General features: G+C 36.8%; 3 protein-coding genes and 1 long non-coding RNA gene across 4 annotated transcripts; 2 read left to right on the forward strand and 2 right to left on the reverse strand.

The window, feature by feature from the left end:
* The first annotated feature begins 1,718 nt into the window (after window positions 1-1,718).
* Window positions 1,719-7,429, forward strand: LOC106312276. Its single transcript, XM_013749737.1, has 12 exons — window positions 1,719-2,189; window positions 2,475-2,693; window positions 2,792-2,986; window positions 3,078-3,427; window positions 3,553-3,775; window positions 3,867-5,515; window positions 5,630-5,851; window positions 5,934-6,068; window positions 6,509-6,743; window positions 6,824-6,883; window positions 6,982-7,053; window positions 7,147-7,429. Exons 1-12 carry the CDS (start codon window positions 1,905-1,907, stop codon window positions 7,246-7,248), a joined length of 3,747 nt encoding a protein of 1,248 aa, XP_013605191.1. The 5' UTR covers window positions 1,719-1,904; the 3' UTR covers window positions 7,249-7,429.
* Window positions 7,430-9,729: 2,300 nt separating this feature from the next.
* Window positions 9,730-12,440, forward strand: LOC106312324 (calcium-dependent protein kinase 10). The gene is made up of 7 exons (XM_013749802.1): window positions 9,730-10,569; window positions 10,909-11,052; window positions 11,137-11,289; window positions 11,362-11,477; window positions 11,566-11,733; window positions 11,819-12,049; window positions 12,135-12,440. The coding sequence occupies exons 1-7, from the start codon at window positions 9,924-9,926 to the stop codon at window positions 12,306-12,308; spliced, it is 1,632 nt and encodes a 543-aa protein (XP_013605256.1). The 5' UTR covers window positions 9,730-9,923; the 3' UTR covers window positions 12,309-12,440.
* Window positions 12,436-14,866, reverse strand: LOC106312323 (protein NRT1/ PTR FAMILY 2.9-like). The gene is made up of 4 exons (XM_013749801.1): window positions 14,726-14,866; window positions 14,108-14,325; window positions 13,452-14,011; window positions 12,436-13,377 (listed from the first exon to the last, which is right to left on the reverse strand). Exons 1-4 carry the CDS (start codon window positions 14,823-14,825, stop codon window positions 12,477-12,479), a joined length of 1,779 nt encoding a protein of 592 aa, XP_013605255.1. The 5' UTR covers window positions 14,826-14,866; the 3' UTR covers window positions 12,436-12,476.
* Window positions 14,867-17,609: 2,743 nt separating this feature from the next.
* Window positions 17,610-18,135, reverse strand: LOC106311346. Its single transcript, XR_001263996.1, has 2 exons — window positions 17,895-18,135; window positions 17,610-17,786 (listed from the first exon to the last, which is right to left on the reverse strand). It is a non-coding gene; the product is annotated as an uncharacterized LOC106311346 (long non-coding RNA).
* Between the last annotated feature and the right edge of the window lie 523 nt (window positions 18,136-18,658).

Below are 18,658 nucleotides of genomic sequence, written 5' to 3' on the forward strand. Positions count from 1 at the left end.
ACTATTTATCAGTTCTTCAGCAAAGCTAGATGATTAAGGTATAATATTTTAAAATAATTGAATAAATAAAATCAAAATGAAATTAAGAAGGGTAAATAGGATATAGCTCGTGGAATCGTTGATCCCATTTCTTAATCTCACATATTAGCCACCTATCATGTACTGCCAAAGTATATGATTTTTAACACTCAATTAGAAAAATGTTTTGAAAGTAAGGACTTTTCTTATGCTATTAGTTTATTGTATCTGTTGTAGTCTTTAACTTTTGTTTGTGGCACATACAATAAGAGCACTTGTATATGTTACCAAAATTAATTTTAAACTTTGATAATAATAACAAAAATCAGAGAAAGAGGCAATATGTGTCCACTCTTCGCTTCGCCATGTGAATGAACAGCTGAGAGATCTTCAAAGCTTCTGTTTCTGTCTTTTGACTCTCTTTCTTTCGCTTTTTCTACATCTCCCTTATAACTTCCACTTCTTCTCTAATGGTACAACGATAACTCTAGATTCATCCATTCATGCTTTCAGATACAACACCTCTCGGTCAAACCGTGAAACTGAAAACCTTGCTGCGGTTTTATCTCTTTGTAACAACTCTATCCTTCTTATCTGTCTTTTATCATTCTCTTCAAGCGTCACCATCTCAATCGTTGCACAGAAAAGTACATTAGCTTATTAGCTTCAACTCTATCCCCAGATTTGTCTCCCAGCAAGAGCATGTATACCTTCGATGGAAAGTTTTCTTTGATTGATCCCTGCTCCTGTCCTAGCCTCTCAACATCAAAATTAGTGACTGTGCTTTCGCGTCTCTCATCGGATTGGTGTCACTCACCACCGTGGATCTATCGATGAACTTTGTTTCGGGTCAGATATCCACTTTATCGTGCCTTGGTTCTTGCATCAGACTGAAATTTCAGGTGGGCTTGATCTAAACGACTTGGTAGTTTAGGATCTGGCGCATAACAAACATTATGACTGAAACAACAACAAAGTGACTACAACCCTCGGATTTCAAATCAGAAAAGGAAATCTGGGAGTTACCATTGCTGTTTGCTGACTTTGAAAACGTGAGGTATGAATGAGCATGATGCAGATTATGTGAGCTACACACTTGATGTCCATGGGATCGTAGTTTAATTCGTTAAAGCACCGTCCTGGTGAGAGCAATTAATAAGAGCTATTCGTAAGAGATTGTGATTCCTCGTGAGGGCCTGAAGACCATATATATACAGCCGATTTGGTTGATGGGGGAGGTGAAGAATCGGAATTGGTGAGGAGAAAGTGGGGTGAATTGATTGCACGACATTAATACTAAATCGAGGGGAGATGATCTAATGGTTACGACCGTAACGTCGAAAACGAAGAAGACGTTTGCTCGTAACCTAGACTTCATTAGTGGGTTGCACGTTTATTATCTGACAGAACTTAAATCGTGCAACAATATAAATTGAGAACTACAAACCCATTTTCGAGTATAGGACACGTGGCTCATTCTTGTTATCTTATTTTGTGACGTGGCTTAAAGAGGAAGAAGAGAGTTTAAGATAAAATAATTCTTATCAAGACATAAAATTGGAATTGAGAAAAAAATATAGCAAACGACAATAAGATAATAAGTTGGTCACATGGGGACAAGTAAATAATCCCGCCATAGTAGTATCATCATGATAAAAGCCTTCTTGGTTGTTCAATTTTTCTAACGTCTCCATCACTTCCATATATAATAAAACACTTAAACCCCTAAATATTAATTAACTAATCCTCAAGCTACATCTGAGAGAAGAGAGAGAGAGAGAGAGCTTGAAGACGACGATGATCGAGCCTTTATATTACCTTCTCTTATCGTCAACGCGCTTCCTTCTTCTTCTGTCTCCTCGCTCCTCTTCTGTTCATGGTGGTGGATGGGAGTCGGAGTTCCACTTCCGCCGGACAAGAACCGACGGGAGAATAAACCGCCGGATATTACGTCCAGTTCTTCGGGGGTTTCCGTCGTCAATGCTCGGTTGTCTGATTCTCCTATTCTCTTGTTCGTTTACTTCCACAAGGCTTTCCGTGCACAGCTGGCAGAGCTCCACCGTCTCGCCGGTGATAGGGTTAAGACCGGTTCCTATCTAGCGGTGGAGCTCCGCCGTAAGTTTGATTACCTGAAGCTTGTTTATAAGTACCATTCTGCAGCTGAAGATGAGGTTAGTACATCTCTCCAGGTTTTTAAAGCTGCTTCAAGAACTTAGCAAAAAAAAGCGTTTTGGGTTCTAATGAGTAATGATTCATGTTATCAAAGAGTATAAATAATCATTATCCTCATCATCATCTCATATAATTTTGGCTGGTTATGCATATAATCTCTGCTTTTCTTTGATCAGAATCAGTAAAATGAAAAGTTAAACCATCTCAAAGCTAAAAAAGTCAACGAGTAGTACATAGAGTTTCATCACACAACAATCACTTATGTAACGTTTGTTTACTGGCAGGTCATCTTTTCAGCGCTAGACACACGTGTGAAAAACATTGCTTTTAATTACTCGCTTGAACATGATTCCACAGAAGATCTTTTCACTTCAATTTTCCACTGGCTACATGTTCTTGAAGAAGAAAGAGGGGACACTGCAGATGTTCTTCGTGAAGTTATACTATGTATTGGCACCATTCAGTCATCCATTTGTCATCATATGCTTAAAGAAGAACGCCAGGTATGTAGGTTTTGCTTGCCACACAATTTAATTGTCTTTTGCAATATATTTTTAGAAATCATCTTTCTTCTTATTTTTGCTTTATCTTAAATATGCAGGTGTTTCCTTTGTTAATTGAGAACTTCTCAAGTGAAGAACAAGCATCATTAGTGTGGCAATTCATGTGTAGTGTTCCGGTGATGGTGCTTGAAGAAATTTTCCCATGGATGACATCTTTACTCTCTCCCATGGAGAGATCTGAAGTTGAGAACTGCGTTAAACAAGTTGTCCCAAAGGAACTCTCCTTGCAACTGGTACATTCTCTCTATATGTATGCTGAGATGTGACTCAATTTTTCCTTCATTTTCTTGCTAGTGTAACAAGATTTAAATTATTTTTCTGAAGGTCATAAACTCTTGGCTAATTGATGATGATAGTCAATCTTCTTCTTTTGCGGCTCTTACAAAGATCATGAAAGAAGTACAGTCTGAAAATATGAATAACTCATCTCATCAGGCAGATTCATCAAATGGGCTGTTTCAACGTTTTTGGCAGTGGAGTAAAACGTCATTCTCTAGTCCAAATACAGAACACACTCTGCTTCATGGTATTCAACTTCTGCATAATGCAATAAAAAGAGATTTGCTAGACATTCAAAAAGGATTAAGCCAATTGAAACTTCCGAGCCTTTCATTGGACCTCAATGTGCTCGTGGTTCGGCTAAACTTCCTTGCTGATGTCCTCATCTTTTATGGGTAATAATATTTTGGAGACTTTGATTTTTTATGGTATGTAGTTTCTTGGACATTTCTTGTTTCCTTTTCCTCCTCTTTTTTTTTTTATGGTATGTAGTTTCTTGGACATGTCTTGTTAAATGCAGCAATGCATTTACGAAGTTCTTTTACCCAGTGTTTGAAGAAATGGTGGGTCAACACTCTTCTGCTTCAAAACAATTCACCATAGATGGCCATGTGGAAAACTTCAAGAGGTGGCTACACCTTGAAACTAGAACAGGGAGTGAAGACTTTGTCATAACTCTTCAGGATAAACTGAAATCCCTTATACTGACAGTATCAAAACAGTTTTCTCTAGAGGAAGCTGAGGTAAACTGTTTACATATATTGAAGAGACTACTGGTCAATTTTGATTTAGTTTCCATTTGACATCCAAAGTATTAAACTCGTTGCTGTCCAGGTATTCTCCATCATCAGCAAGAATTGCAACATTGATATGCAGAGGCAGCTTCTATACATGAGCCTTCATGTCCTGCCTCTTGGATTGCTCAAGTGTGTCATAATGTGGTTTTCTGCTCAGTTGTCAGAAGATGAATCTCAATCAATTATTCACTTCCTAAGCTGGGAAGATTCTTTTCCCAATAAACCTTTTTCACACCTCTTGTTGCAATGGTTTCGTTTTGGTTATTCAGGCAAAACATCAGTTGAAAGTTTCTGGGATGAGCTGTCCTTTATGTTCAAACCGAGATGTCCCTCTGAAGAGGAACACACTGAAGAAGCTTCTGGATCTATATACAATGGATCTGATCCTTCTTTGCTTGGGAACAAACATAAGTCGTCAACATGGTTCCAGCCAATGGATCTACCTCCTGGTTACATGAATGAGACACCTTACTCGAGTGCAATGAATCATCAAATGCTTATCCCAGGAAACCTCAAGCCTCTTCAACAGCTTCCTGGTGACAACATTGGCGATCCCTTAACTATGGACTGGAAACCGATTGATCTGCTTTTCTTGTTCCACAAGGCAATGCAGAAGGATATAGACTATCTTGTACGCGGTTCAGCACGACTGGCATCAGACAGTAGCTTCCTTGGAGAGTTTCGTCAACGGTTTCATATGATAAAGTTCTTGTATCAGATACATTCGGATGCAGAGGATGAGATTGCGTTTCCAGCCCTGGAGGCAAAGGGCAAACTACAAAACATTAGTCAGTCATACAGTATTGATCACGAACTTGAACTTGGACGTCTCAATAAAGTATCATTCCTTTTGAATGAGATGGCTGAACTCAACATGTTGTTGTTATCTATCAACTCAAATGCAGTGGAGAAGTATGCGAATTTATGTTTGAGCCTCCAAGATGTATGTAAATCCATTCATAAGCTATTGTCTGAGCATCTCCACCGCGAAGAAACCGAGCTATGGTCTTTGTTTAGAAACTGCTTCACTATTGAAGAACAAGAGAAGATCATAGCATCCATGCTTGGAAGAATGAGTGGAGAAATATTGCAAGATATTATTCCATGGTTAATGGAATCTTTGGTCCCTGAGGAGCAACAGGCTGTGATGTCTTTGTGGCGTCAAGCCACAAGGAAAACAATGTTTGCTGAATGGCTAAAGGAATGGTACAATAGTAATGTTGTAGGAGAAGAAATAGGGGAAACAAAAACAGTTCCATCTGAGGATTCAGATCCACTAGATATTGTCTGGAAATATCTATTGGAGGAAGCTGCTGATGAGGAAAGAGGAAGCACTTGCAGAAAACCTATGGAAGTTTTAGAGACAAGTTTAAAGGATAGCATGAGTAAGCCACTTGTGAAGGTTGCTCCTGATAACAAGGAAGGAGTTGGCAACAAAGAGGAGATTCATAAAGAAAACTCAGAGAGTAAGAAGGTATGTACAAGAGTTGATGAAAAGATGTATAAAGAAGAAACTCAAGCCTACCAAATGCCTAGAACATCAAGCCAATCTGATCAAGCCAATAAATATGAGTGCCTCTTATCAATGAGTCAGGAGGATGTGGAGGCTACAGTTAGAAGAATTTCTCGTGACTCTTCTTTGGATCCTCAGAAGAAATCATATATCATGCAGAACTTCTTGATGAGGTAATTTTTTTTGTAAGAGTCATGTTATAACTGTTCAAAGTAGACGAGGACTTTGTTTAGTCTAGTCAATATTTTTCTTTGTTGTGACTTACACTAGTTTGTATACTTTTTCAGCCGTTGGATTGCCACACAACGGATACATAATCTTGAACCATCCAGTATCTCAAACAATATGGAAGTAGTTCCTGGTCAACATCCATCTTATAGAGATCCTCAAAAGGGGATCTTTGGTTGCAAACACTACAAGAGGAATTGCAAGCTTCTCGCCCCTTGTTGCAACAAGCTTTTCACATGTATACGGTGCCATGATGAAGAGGTTGATCACTCAGTGGATAGGTAGTCACATGTTTATTGCTTCCATTTTCATGTACAAAATATCAGTCTCATCCATATTTTAATTTTTATAATTTTTGTGTAGGAAACAAATCACAACAATGATGTGTATGAAGTGCATGATTATTCAGCCAATAGGCGCGAGCTGCTCAAATATTTCATGCAATTCTTCAATGGGAGAATATTACTGCAAAATCTGCAAACTATTTGACGATGAAAGGTAACATTTATCCTACTTGAGCATCTCTATTTGGATGCTTAACGTATCCTATTTTCAAAATATTAGTTAAACCAAATAAAAGTTTCATTGGAAAATATCTGAAACTGGATAGCTTTCTCTCTCACTCACTGCTCATCTTTTTAGTTAATTTTTCTTGTTGTTTTGGACTAAAATGTATGATGTAAAGTAAGGTTAAGGCTAGTGATAGATCATGTTGAAAAAGTTGTCCATCTTAAAGCAGTTATTCTTTGTAGAGAATTATATTATTGTCCCTATTGTATGTTAAAGTTTGAACTAACGTTGTGGCATATCGTACATACTTGCAGATTCAGAACCTCTACATTAAAAGAAAATGTTGTTACACGCAGTTTATTTATGTTCTTTGGTCGAAACTAGACATGATATTGATAGTTTTTGACGATTGAAGGTTTTTCTTGCAGAGAAATCTATCATTGTCCATATTGCAATCTCTGCCGGTTAGGAAAAGGATTGGGCATTGAATATTTCCATTGCATGAAATGCAATGCTTGTATGTCACGGACCTTAGTAGAACATGTATGCAGAGAAAAGTGCTTAGAAGATAATTGTCCGATTTGTCATGAGTATATTTTTACCTCGAATTCTCCGGCGAAGGCTCTTCCATGTGGTCATGTGATGCACTCAGCATGCTTTCAGGTGCTTAAATTCTTATGTTTTATGACAATTTATGAAACTATGCTAAGAATATTTACTTGTGTGTGCGTCTATGGTTGTAGGAGTACACATGTTCACATTACACATGCCCTATTTGCAGCAAGTCACTAGGGGATATGAAGGTTAGTTCATAATGTTCTTTTTAATTCCTCTGAACCTTTATTGAGACAAATTCTCAAACAGTGAGGTGATTCACTAATGAAAGAATTGTCTCACGCAGGTATACTTTAGAATGTTAGATGCACTGCTTGCAGAACAAAAAATGCCGGATGAATACTTAAACCAAACTCAGGTTCCTCTATCTCTTCTCTCTCGATATTTTATGTACATACAAAGTATCATTAATTCATTGTCTAGGTTTAAACATAAGGATGGTTGGTTGCAGGTAATACTATGTAATGACTGTGGGAGAAAGGGAAATGCTCCGTACCATTGGCTCTATCACAAGTGCTCTTGTTGTGCCTCATACAACACCAGACTTCTCTAACTCGTCCAATATCCCTTATTTTTCCGTTGTAAATGAGCAAGTATTTTTTTTTTTCGAAACACAAATGAGCAAGTCTAAACATTTTTCTTTCGTTTTGAAAGCATTTGATTTTGTATGAAAAAAATAATATTCTGACATACGGTCAATAAATTTAGGGGGTTGTAGTTCTCACTTAATCTCATATATATTATTGCAAGAATCGAAAATATGACTACAACAGATATTTTTTATGTTAACAATTATAGTATAAGGATTGTAAATTTCAAAGTAGAATACAATTGAATTTTCCATATAGTGTTTAGTACGCAACTAAACTAAGTATCGCCTATAGAAACATACTTTTGGGACTGTTAATAAGTTGCATGCAAAAGATGGGGTAACAAGCATGCAGCAAAAGCATTTGAGTTGAAGCCATCATCCCAATTCCCGAACATAATCATTCTCTTCAACAAAGAAAGATTTTTTTTCTCTTTAATTCTGTTTGTAATCTATGCCATCTTTAAAGTTGCCGATTATATGCAAGTCCATCATATTCCTTAGAAATCAAGATTTGAGGCTATCATATATAGACTGGGTTTACTTGAAAGTATATGTTGTACAAACACTAACAAATTGTTAGAGACGATAACATTTTGAGAGAACTGAATGAATAATAGTCTCAGTGAGTTTTTCAGTAGGTTCATAGATAGGATGGTGAAAGGTCTGGTTGCGCAATAAATTGAAACCGCTTCTTTCTGACCTACCACATTAATATGTCAGAAAATCATATAAAAATCCTCTCTCTGAAACCATATAGCTTAATTTCAAACATTTCAACGTCTACATACTTAATCCACCCACATGCCCATTTAAACAAAAGCACTTAAATTATAGTTGACATGAAATCAAGTTTTCATTTCCCTTATAAAATATAAACCTTTAATCAAGTTATCAAAGAACATCATCAACAAGGTGCAAACAAATTCTTAAAATATAAGTACGGGTTAGAAATGGTGCAGGAGGAGCAATTCTTCAAAAATTACTGATCAAAAATGGTATATGGGAGGAGCAAATTAAATGTAAATGTTTTGTACTGTTTCTATTTAATAGAAAATATATATTGTGTGTAATTTTCTATAAGAATATGTATATATATTAAAACTCTCTCCGTTTCATATTATTTTAAGTAGCTTTAGAAAAAAATTTTGTTTCAAAATATATATAATTTTCACATATTTTTGATAATTTTTACATTTATTAAATATAGGGTGACCAATCAAATAATATTTTTTTTAATAATTGATTGAATTTATTAATTAAATGTTATTTTTAAAAGAGAAAAAGACAAAAATAGCACTAAATCAAGTTTTTGTTCTCAAACTGGCACTCAAAGTCAAAAGTCACAAAAATAACACTTAATTTTTTATCAAAAATCACAAACTTAGGGTTTAGAGTTAAATGGTGGGGTTTAGGATTTAGGGTTTATGGTTTAGGGTTTAGAGTTTAAGGTTTAGAGTTTAGGGTAAATGGTTTAGAGTTTAGGGTTTAGAGTTTAGAGTTTAGGGTTTAGGGTTTAGAGTTGAGAAATGAGTTTTTGCGGATAAGATTGCAAATTTTGAAAAATAAAAAAAATTAAAATTTTCGAAGGATAAACTTAGGAAGGTGCTATTTTGGTCATTTTAGTTTTTGAGTGCTATTTTTGTGATATTAACTTAGAAATATGCTATTTTGGAGATTTGCCCTTTTTAAAAAGTAATAATTTTCTTAATATTATTGCTTTTAACCCGACGACTTTCACTGTTTAGGGAGTGTATTGTATGGCATCACATGGTAGTGTAGATCGAGGTAGTGTAAACCCAGCAAAAAGAAACGAGTTTGAAATTGACAACTGAACTCATAAGGAAGACCTCATAAAAAAAACGAGTTTTATTGTTTTCTTATGTTGACTTCCATTAAAGGAATCTTCGATCAGTTTTTTTCTGTTTAAAATTTTCTTCTATTTTTATACAACGTAATAAATATTCCTCATAATTGACAAAATCTATTCACCTAATTTTTTCTATCTTTTTTTCTTGTCGGCAATTTCATCTTGTCTAGAATATAGGTTATAGTTATGAGGGGATATAGGTCTAGTTTATGCACACAAAAGTTTATGTACTGCCAAAATAATGAAATACAAAATAATAATACTAACTTCAAAATAATGCAAAATGATTTTTCAATTTATATTTGACTAGTTAGTTGAAATATTTAAATCATAATGGTTTAATAAAAGTATTTAAAATACAATGACTGTGTCTTTTATTTTCACTTTATGTAACTACTAAAAAGATAAAAAGAGTTTCTTAATTATATGAGTCACAAACCTGGACTAAAATCCCATCTAGAAGAAATAATTAAGAAGATGGTGAAATGGTTAGAAAAAGAAACAAAAAATCTCAGGTTACACGTCTATATATTAAATGCATTTTCTATATTTTATAAAAGCAAATCAAAGTTTGCTTATTTTATTCCCTTTCCCCATTCATCAAAACTCGAAAATTTCGAAAGACCCGACTTTTCTCAACCTGAACCCGCGTTTTCTCTCTCGCCGGAAAACACCACCACCGTCATCTCCGCCGTCGATTATAATCAAAGAAATAACCTTTCTTTTTTTGTCAATTAGCTTCTCCTTCCGCTGAGTTGTTCACTCAGCCATGGGTAACTGTAACGTCTGTGTGAGACCTCCTAACCCCGAAGAATCGAAACCGAAGAAAACCAACCAAAACCGGAAATTAAACCCATTCACCTCCGATATCATCAGATCCCCCGCTCGAACCCGCGCCCCCAAGGACGCGGTAATCCCCACGAGCCACCAGACCAAGATCACCGACAAGTACATCCTCGGCCGAGAGCTAGGCCGCGGCGAGTTCGGGATCACCTACCTCTGCACCGACCGCGAGTCCCGCGAAGCCCTGGCCTGCAAATCGATCTCCAAGCGGAAGCTCCGCACCGCCGTCGACGTCGAGGACGTCCGCCGCGAGGTCTCGATCATGTCCACGCTCCCCGACCACCCCAACGTCGTGAAGCTCAGGGCGACTTACGAGGACGGCGAGAGCGTGCATCTGGTCATGGAGCTCTGCGAAGGCGGCGAGCTTTTCGACAGGATCGTCGCGAGGGGGCATTACACGGAGCGTGCGGCTGCGGGAGTTGCGAGGACGATCGCTGAGGTTGTGATGATGTGTCATGTGAATGGAGTTGTGCATCGTGATTTGAAGCCCGAGAACTTTTTGTTTGCTAACAAGAAGGAGAACTCTGCGTTGAAGGCTATTGATTTTGGGTTGTCTGTGTTCTTCAAACCTGGTAAAGTTTCGATCTTTGCGTATGATTAAGTGTCAATGTTCGAGAAATTAGCGATCGGCTTAAGCCTGATTGTTGATTGTTTACATTTATATAAGATACTTTAGTTTTTGGATTTAATTTTAAAATCATTATCGAAATAAAATACTGATCAGAAGACAAATTTATGGATTTGTATTAATATTATTATTTAATTTAATAGATTTAGACTATTTTAGATCGATTTAAACTGATTTAGAATGGGTTTAAACGATTTAATTATAAATTCGAATCTAAGAAATATAGTACTGCTTTGCGCCTAAGCGGATTTTTAGTGGTGTAAAGTTTATTTCTTTATTGCAGGAGAAAAGTTTAAGGAGATTGTAGGAAGTCCATATTACATGGCTCCTGAGGTGTTGAAGAGAGATTATGGACCAGAGGTTGATGTTTGGAGTGCTGGAGTTATCATCTACATCTTGCTCTGTGGTGTTCCTCCCTTTTGGGCTGGTTAGCTTTTCTGGTTTTCTCTTTTTTTGATATACAAAGTTTGTGTGATTTGTCAGAGGCTGAGTTTGTGGTTTCTGTTGACAGAGACGGAACAAGGTGTTGCTCTTGCGATCTTGCGGGGAGTTATTGACTTTAAGAGAGACCCTTGGCCTCAGATATCAGAGAGCGCCAAGAGCCTTGTCAGGCAGATGTTGAATCCTGATCCCACTAAGCGTTTAACTGCTCAGCAAGTGTTAGGTGAAGTGCTTTTTTATGCTCTTTGGTGCCTTGATTTGGTCGAAGTGATTCTAATACCTTTTCACCTCTCAGCTCACCCTTGGGTACAGAATGCGAAGAAAGCTCCAAATGTTCCATTGGGGGATATAGTCAGATCAAGATTGAAGCAGTTCTCTATGATGAATAGATTCAAAAAGAAAGTTCTTCGTGTATGTGTTTTTTGCCTTTTAGACACTATCAATTGTCTGGTCTCTTTAATTGGTTTTGATCATTATCATCTCTATATGATGCTTCCAGGTAATAGCTGAGCACTTGTCTATTCAAGAGGTTGAAGTGATCAAGGACATGTTCTCACTGATGGATGAAGACAACGATGGTAGAATAACTTACCTGGAGCTCAAAGCTGGACTTCAGAAGGTTGGCTCACAGCTTGGTGAACCAGAGATCAAAATGTTGATGGAAGTGGTAACTTTCCTCATTACTACCCCTTCTCTTATAAAAGACCAAAACCGCGTTCTTCGCTTAAATCCGTATGGCTTTGAACGCGCAGGCTGATGTTGATGGGAATGGGTTTCTGGACTACGGAGAGTTTGTAGCTGTGATCATTCACTTGCAGAAGATAGAGAACGACGAGCTTTTCAAACTAGCTTTCATGTTCTTTGACAAAGATGGAAGTACATACATCGAACTTGATGAGCTACGGGAAGCTTTAACTGACGAGTTGGGCGAACCTGATGTCAGTGTTCTAAACGACATCATGCGTGAAGTTGATTCTGACAAGGTTCTGTCTAAAACAATCTTCCATAAGGCCTAATAGTTAAGCTTATATCGCTCTGTTTCTGAGTGGGGATGTTTGTTTTTGGCAGGATGGGCGTATAAACTATGATGAGTTTGTGACGATGATGAAAGCAGGAACCGATTGGAGAAAGGCGTCGAGACAATACTCAAGAGAGAGGTTCAAAAGCTTAAGCATTAACTTGATGAAAGATGGTTCATTGCATCTCCATGATGCTCTCACTGGACAATCTGTCCCTGTTTGATTTAATTTGTTTTTTTTTCCCTGCTTGTTCTTTGAGAGATGAGGACTTTACAGAAGCTATGGTCCTTATATATAATCATTTTGGGTTGTATTTGTATGTAATGTTTTGTTTTAATGTTGCATCTTTATTAAATCCTAAACCCAAAGAGGCGTAAGTACAAGATCTTTCTTACACTGAAACCTTATCAACCTCATTAGATGACTTGTCCATGTCATTCTCCTTGGCCACAACATCTTTGTAACGGTACCAATGTGAGACTAACAAGAAATAGGCGAAGTTTAGAGTCATCATACCAGCTACAAAGTAGTAGAAATACTCCAGCCTCCCCTTGTTTAGATCCTCCGGGAGCCAGTTCCCGGCCGATGATCCCTCCGTGATGTTGTGCACTGCGGATAACAGGAAGCTGCTGAGGTAACTCGCCAGTCCAATTCCGCAGTAGTACAAAGAGCCAGCAAAACTTCTCATGTTCTCTGGAAACTGTTTGTAGTAAAACTCCATTTGGCCAACTCCAGCTAAGGCGTCTCCTATACCCATTAGCACTAGCTGAGGTATCAGCCACATACCGGACATCGAAGAGATTGCGCCTTTTCTCGGTGCAACGCCTAGCGTCGGTCTTGTGAGAGCTACCGTTCTTCTGTGTTGCTCTACAGCTGCGGAGACCAACATACTTGTGATGCATAGAGACAATCCTGCTCCAACTCTCTGGAGCTGTGTGATACCGCCGTCCCTGCCTGTATACTTCCTAAGGAAAGGTACAAGGACGCGGTCGTAGATAGGTATGAATATCGTCATTCCAAGCATCAAGAAGACCATGTAAGACCCGGCTGGTATCTGGAAGCTTCCTGAACCGAGGCGTCTATCGGATTGAAGAGACTGAAAGATTGTGTAGGTTGTTTGTTGAATGTAAGCTAGGTAGAATAAGGCGGCGGAGAGCCAAACTGGTAGCACCCGGATCACGCATTTCACTTCCTCCACTTGCTGCACACTACATAGCTTCCATATATCTGCCGGAGATCCATCTATGTTCAGTTTATCGTCTGGTGTTTGGATTGCCGCTTTGTCAAGAAACCTGCAAATAAAAGAAAACCCTAAAATGTTTATTACTTGCTACACAAGAGAGAAGACATGATTGGTTACCAGTACCTAAACTGATTTGTATGGCTCAACTTTGAGTTCTTGAAGTCTTTCGCTATGTAGTTGTAAAGCCCCTCAGAAGACGAACCAATGAGCTTTAGTCTTCTTTTCTTGACCGCGACAACGATGACTCGTGTGATGCTATGAATGGGACTGCCACTGGCTTTAACCTTGACATAGAGCTTAGAGCCAGCAAAGAAGATGATACAACCAAGTAGCATTAGAATAGCTGGGATGGCTAAACCAATGCTCCAACTCACGTTTGACTGAACATAGACGATGAGCGTTAACGACACCATCTGAGCAAACGTGAAGGTGAAGAAATACCAATTAAAGAAACTATCAACCCCTCGTTTGCCTTCTTTCGTCTTAGGGTTGAACTGATCAGCACCAAAGGGAAGATTACAAGGCCTGATCCCACCGGCTCCGATCACCAGCAAAACCATTGCTCCGGCGAGAAACATAATCTGTCCGATAGATGGCCCCTTGCACACGCTTCCTATCTCCTTACCGCATTTAGCTGGATGCAGCTGGTTAATCACAGCCGTTAGATCCATCGCCACCGAACCCTTTGGATCAAACAAAACAAGAGATACATACTTTCGGTTTTTGACACAAACAGTAAGATCAGTGAGTTTTTAAAAAGCTTGTGTGATGAATCATACGAGGAAGCAAGCGATCATGGCGAAGGATAGGGTTTTGTAACGGCCAAAGTAAGAGTCACAGAGGAAAGCGGCGACTATGGTGCCGAAGTTGCTTGTACCACCGTAGATATTGACGACGGTCGCCGCTGTGATGCTCTTCATGTTGAAAACTGTTGTCAAGTAGATGACGAGATTCGATGAGCTCCCAACTATTCCAAGTTTCTCAAATGTCTCATTTCCTGACAAGTTAAGAAACAGAACATTAAGCTACTCTGCTTATCAGGAACGAATCTAGATGAAACTTTTTATGGGTATAAGTAAAAATAGCTTTTTTAATAATTTTATTTTATTTTAACTAACAAAATAACAAAAATTGAAAAAAGAATAGTGGGTGCACATGCAACCCTTTGTTTACACTGGTTTCGCCACTGGTTCTTGTTCGTTTCAAGATCAAAACGTTACACTTAAGAAACAGATTCATTAGAGGAGCTGAACCTTTTTTAATAAGATAAAAACCAACTCCTGAATTTATTGGTTCTTAAGTTCGTAGAGATAACAGTGGACTTTGTTAGGTGTCTTGTTTGTTTCAGGATCAGAATTTTTATATTAGAAAAAAAAATAATGTTGATCACTTCGTACCAATGATGAAGGGCATGACTTTCCATCCTCTGTAGATGAGCTTAGAGTCATCATCATCATCTTCCCCTGTAATGTTCTTCTCTGCCTTCTCAACCTCCATGGCTCTCAGTTTCTCTCTCTCTCTCTCTCCTCTGCTCTTACTCTCAGCAAATACGTGTAATGTGTTTGTGTGTGTGCGCGTATGTATATATTAGTGAGAAGTGTGAAGCACTTCACTATTAAGAACCGAACATTTAATGGGATATTAAAGCAATTCTATAGTATCTAAATAATAAAAGAAAAAAGAGAGATTAAGAAAATATCTCATTTTAAATATTATGAGATACTCTTTAAAACATATGACGGCACTTGGCAATTTGTAAATAACTTAATTTCTTTTTAAGAAATAAAGTTCAGTCAACTAATTAAAATTTTATTAAAATAATAGTTTTATTAAATTTATAAATCCATTTACTCTTATATTAATCAAAGTTTGATTAGATATTAATTGGACTGGAAAAGACCCAACTTTATCAAAAGCAGGCCCGGAGTTGGTTCAACAAACGCACATTTCATTTTTATCAAAAGGAAAACGATTACAGTTTGGATATCTTATTAATTTATTTGTTATGGTGTTCAATCCGGATATCGGTTCGGTTTCGGTTAGGTTTTTTTGGTTTTTCGGTGTTTCGGTTAGTAAAATATAACTACCATTCTAAATCCATATTTACTTCGGTTCGGTTCGGTTGATATACCGTCGGTTTTCGGTTTATTCGGTTTTATACCAAAACATAATTATTTAGTTTGGGATCATATTATATAAATTTCAGAGTCATATTGTCATCACAGTCATTTATTAAAAAAATATTATATTTTCAAATAAAAGAACAAAAAAAAATAAAAACGCTTATACCTTCAGATGAAATAATCAAATCTATAATTAAAATCAAAGCTCAAAATTTTGAAAATAAAAATAAAAAACAAAAGAAAAGTATGAAATAAAAGTTTTTCCACTCTTCCATATTTAGTGTTCATCAAAGTCATGCTTCTTCGAGTGAAACTCTGTTCGTTTATAAATAAGAAAAAAATTGTGAAGAATTGTGTTCTAGTTATTATCCATCAAATTTATAAACTTCACTTCAATTTAATCAATGCTAAAAGAAAGCAAAATGATTAAAAGAAGAAAACTAAGAAAATAAGAAGTCTCAGGTGCGATGAATTGTTATTTAATTATATTTTAAGTGTTTTTCAAATTAAGATTCTTTATTACTATAAAAAAAATATGGTAATAATTATTAACGAAAGAATAACTTATATAACAAATAGATTTTCATGTGACGTTATAAAATATGTACATATTTACATGTTTCTACTTTTGTTCGGTTTTGTTCGGTTTATTCGGTTTAATCGGTTATAAACCAAACCATATCCAAATCCTACGGTTTTTATAAAATCATATCCATTCGGTTTATATGGTATATACCAAAACCACACCATATTGTCTATTTCGGTTCGGTTCGGTTTTACCATATTGGGCAGACCTAGTTATCATGGCTAATATTTGTTTTGCTTGTGTTATATTCTCAACTCATTTTTTAAAACATTAAGTAGCAATCAATTCATTCTTTTTATCTGTAACATGGATAACGAAATTATCAATAACTTTTCATAACATGTATTACTAAAAAAAGTTAAATGAGAAACCTACAGGCTACAGGTGACAATGAATTGAGAGGCTTGTTATATATGTAAGTAGGAGTAACACTAAAGAAATATTTGTTGTCGTTTGGTTTTTACTTGAATTCAATAAAGCTGACAACATTTATTTTCTACTTTGAAATTTGTCAAATTATGAAAAGGGAATCTCCTAGTTAACGTTACTTTTTCTTTTCAGCTTTATTTTTTTTCTCAGATAATTCTATCTTTTCAACTTTAATCATGCATGCATTTTTATAGAAAAATCATTTTTGATCGCAATGATCGTCTCTTTACTTCTCATTTGCACGCTTAAATGTTATTGTTCCTTACCTCAACACTCAATAGGTAAGTTGTATATTTGTGTGTGGTAAACTAATTTGCGTATTCTTATGAACATGTATTACCGAAAATGGTGGAATTAGAGTTGTATCTTAACATTTTGGGGCTTTGTCTCCATGCTTTGGATTCTACAAATGTATCTCATTCATGTATCTCTCTTTGTATGCTACCTTGTTTTGTTTTGTTGTTTTTTTCCTACTACCTTGTTTTGTTAATGGGAATTCAATGTGAAAAAGAGATGTATCTTGAACTTTTCTATAACTACCAAAAATACATACGCTAATTTGTAATGTTTTATACTTAGTCTCATCGTTCATTTACTATTTCAAGTGAGGGGTAGAAGAATAAAGCATTTAATATTATAGTGAAGTCTGATTGTAAGAACAACTGGAAGAGAATATGACTCGTGGGAGAATGAAATTCAGATTAACGTCTGGATCATATTTTAGATTATAAGGGTAAAACAAAGGTTCGATCTTTCTCTTTCACATCATAAACAAAATTCCCTTTGATTAGATTAGCCCAAAAATCAAGTTAAAAAGAAACCAATCACGTTCTGAAATTGTGGAAAGTAACTTTTCATTAGCACTATTGATTATGTTCGATTAATAAAAAATATTATATATGTCTTGGAGCTTATTTTTTCGTGGAGGTGGAGATATACGTCAGCTTGGGATCATAACGTACGTAGGTGCGTCGTGACTTGACCAATTATTGGGTCAGGAATTGGACAACAGATAGCTAAGAACAAAAAAAACAAAAAACAATTTGATGTAATGTAGATACACACAATGAATGATATAAAGCAATTTAAATTATAGATGGTTTATTAAACATTTTTTAGTTGATAGGCTGCAAAGCTGGCTCATGTTCAAGTGATTTAGTGAACTGAGAAACACATAATTATATGTTTCAGATTGCATAAAGACATGGAAATTGCATTGATGTCTCAAGGACAAGTTTTAAGATCAAGCTCGTTCCACTCGGAGGATGAATCACTTCCTGAAACTATTCCTTTTCCTGAATAGATCAAGGCTCCAAGACCCTGGGAAACACAAATGAAAAAGATCAGATAGATGCAATGCAATAAATAACAATAAATTTGCGACAGTGAGTAAAGTTGTTATAAGTAAAAAAAATAACTCACTCTCACCTTTTTGACTAAAGCATATCTTATGCCTACAGAGAATTCACTCTCTCCACCACCAAAAAGCCCCACAGGTCCAGCATGCATTCCTCTATCAAATGACTCTGGACAAAAAAGAAAGAAAGAAAAAGAATATGTACCAAATCTCGGTATATTAGCATGTTGGGAAAGTCACACGGTGCAGCGGAAATACTAATGGTCGTGTACCCCTGACCTTGTGCGAACCTGTGAGGAAAATACTTCGACGATGGCAAGATATCAAAGTTGCGATAACTAAATGAGACACACAATTTTTACGTGGAAAACCTCCTCAATGTGAGAAGGAAAAACCACGGGACCGTAGTCCACTCAAAAATCCACTATATAAATGGTATGAGTACAACCACGTCCTCCCTGTTCAACAGCCTGAACAGAACAGAGAGTCTAGCTACAAAGAGCTATCTCCAACACAAACAACAACAACAAGAGAGCAACACAAAGCTTCAAAACCGGCAGCAACCAAACGACCTCAGCTCACAAAGATTCCGGCTTCCAGAAACTAATCCAACCGTACAAATCCAAGATAAACAAGTCGACAATACCTCTGCCAAATTTCAGCTCAATAAGAGAAAATCTCACCGTTGGATTTACCAAACACCCAAGACAGCCTTGCTGAAGAGCTGTGACGACCAGCTTCACTAAAACCCAGACAACAGAAGATCCAACCGTTGAAATCCAAATCCCTTCGGTGAACCTTTAACCCATTGACTGAATAAGATTCCCACAAAATA

The sequence above is a fragment of the Brassica oleracea genome, chromosome C8, assembly GCF_000695525.1.
Source record: "Brassica oleracea var. oleracea cultivar TO1000 chromosome C8, BOL, whole genome shotgun sequence".
NCBI lineage: Eukaryota > Viridiplantae > Streptophyta > Magnoliopsida > Brassicales > Brassicaceae > Brassica > Brassica oleracea.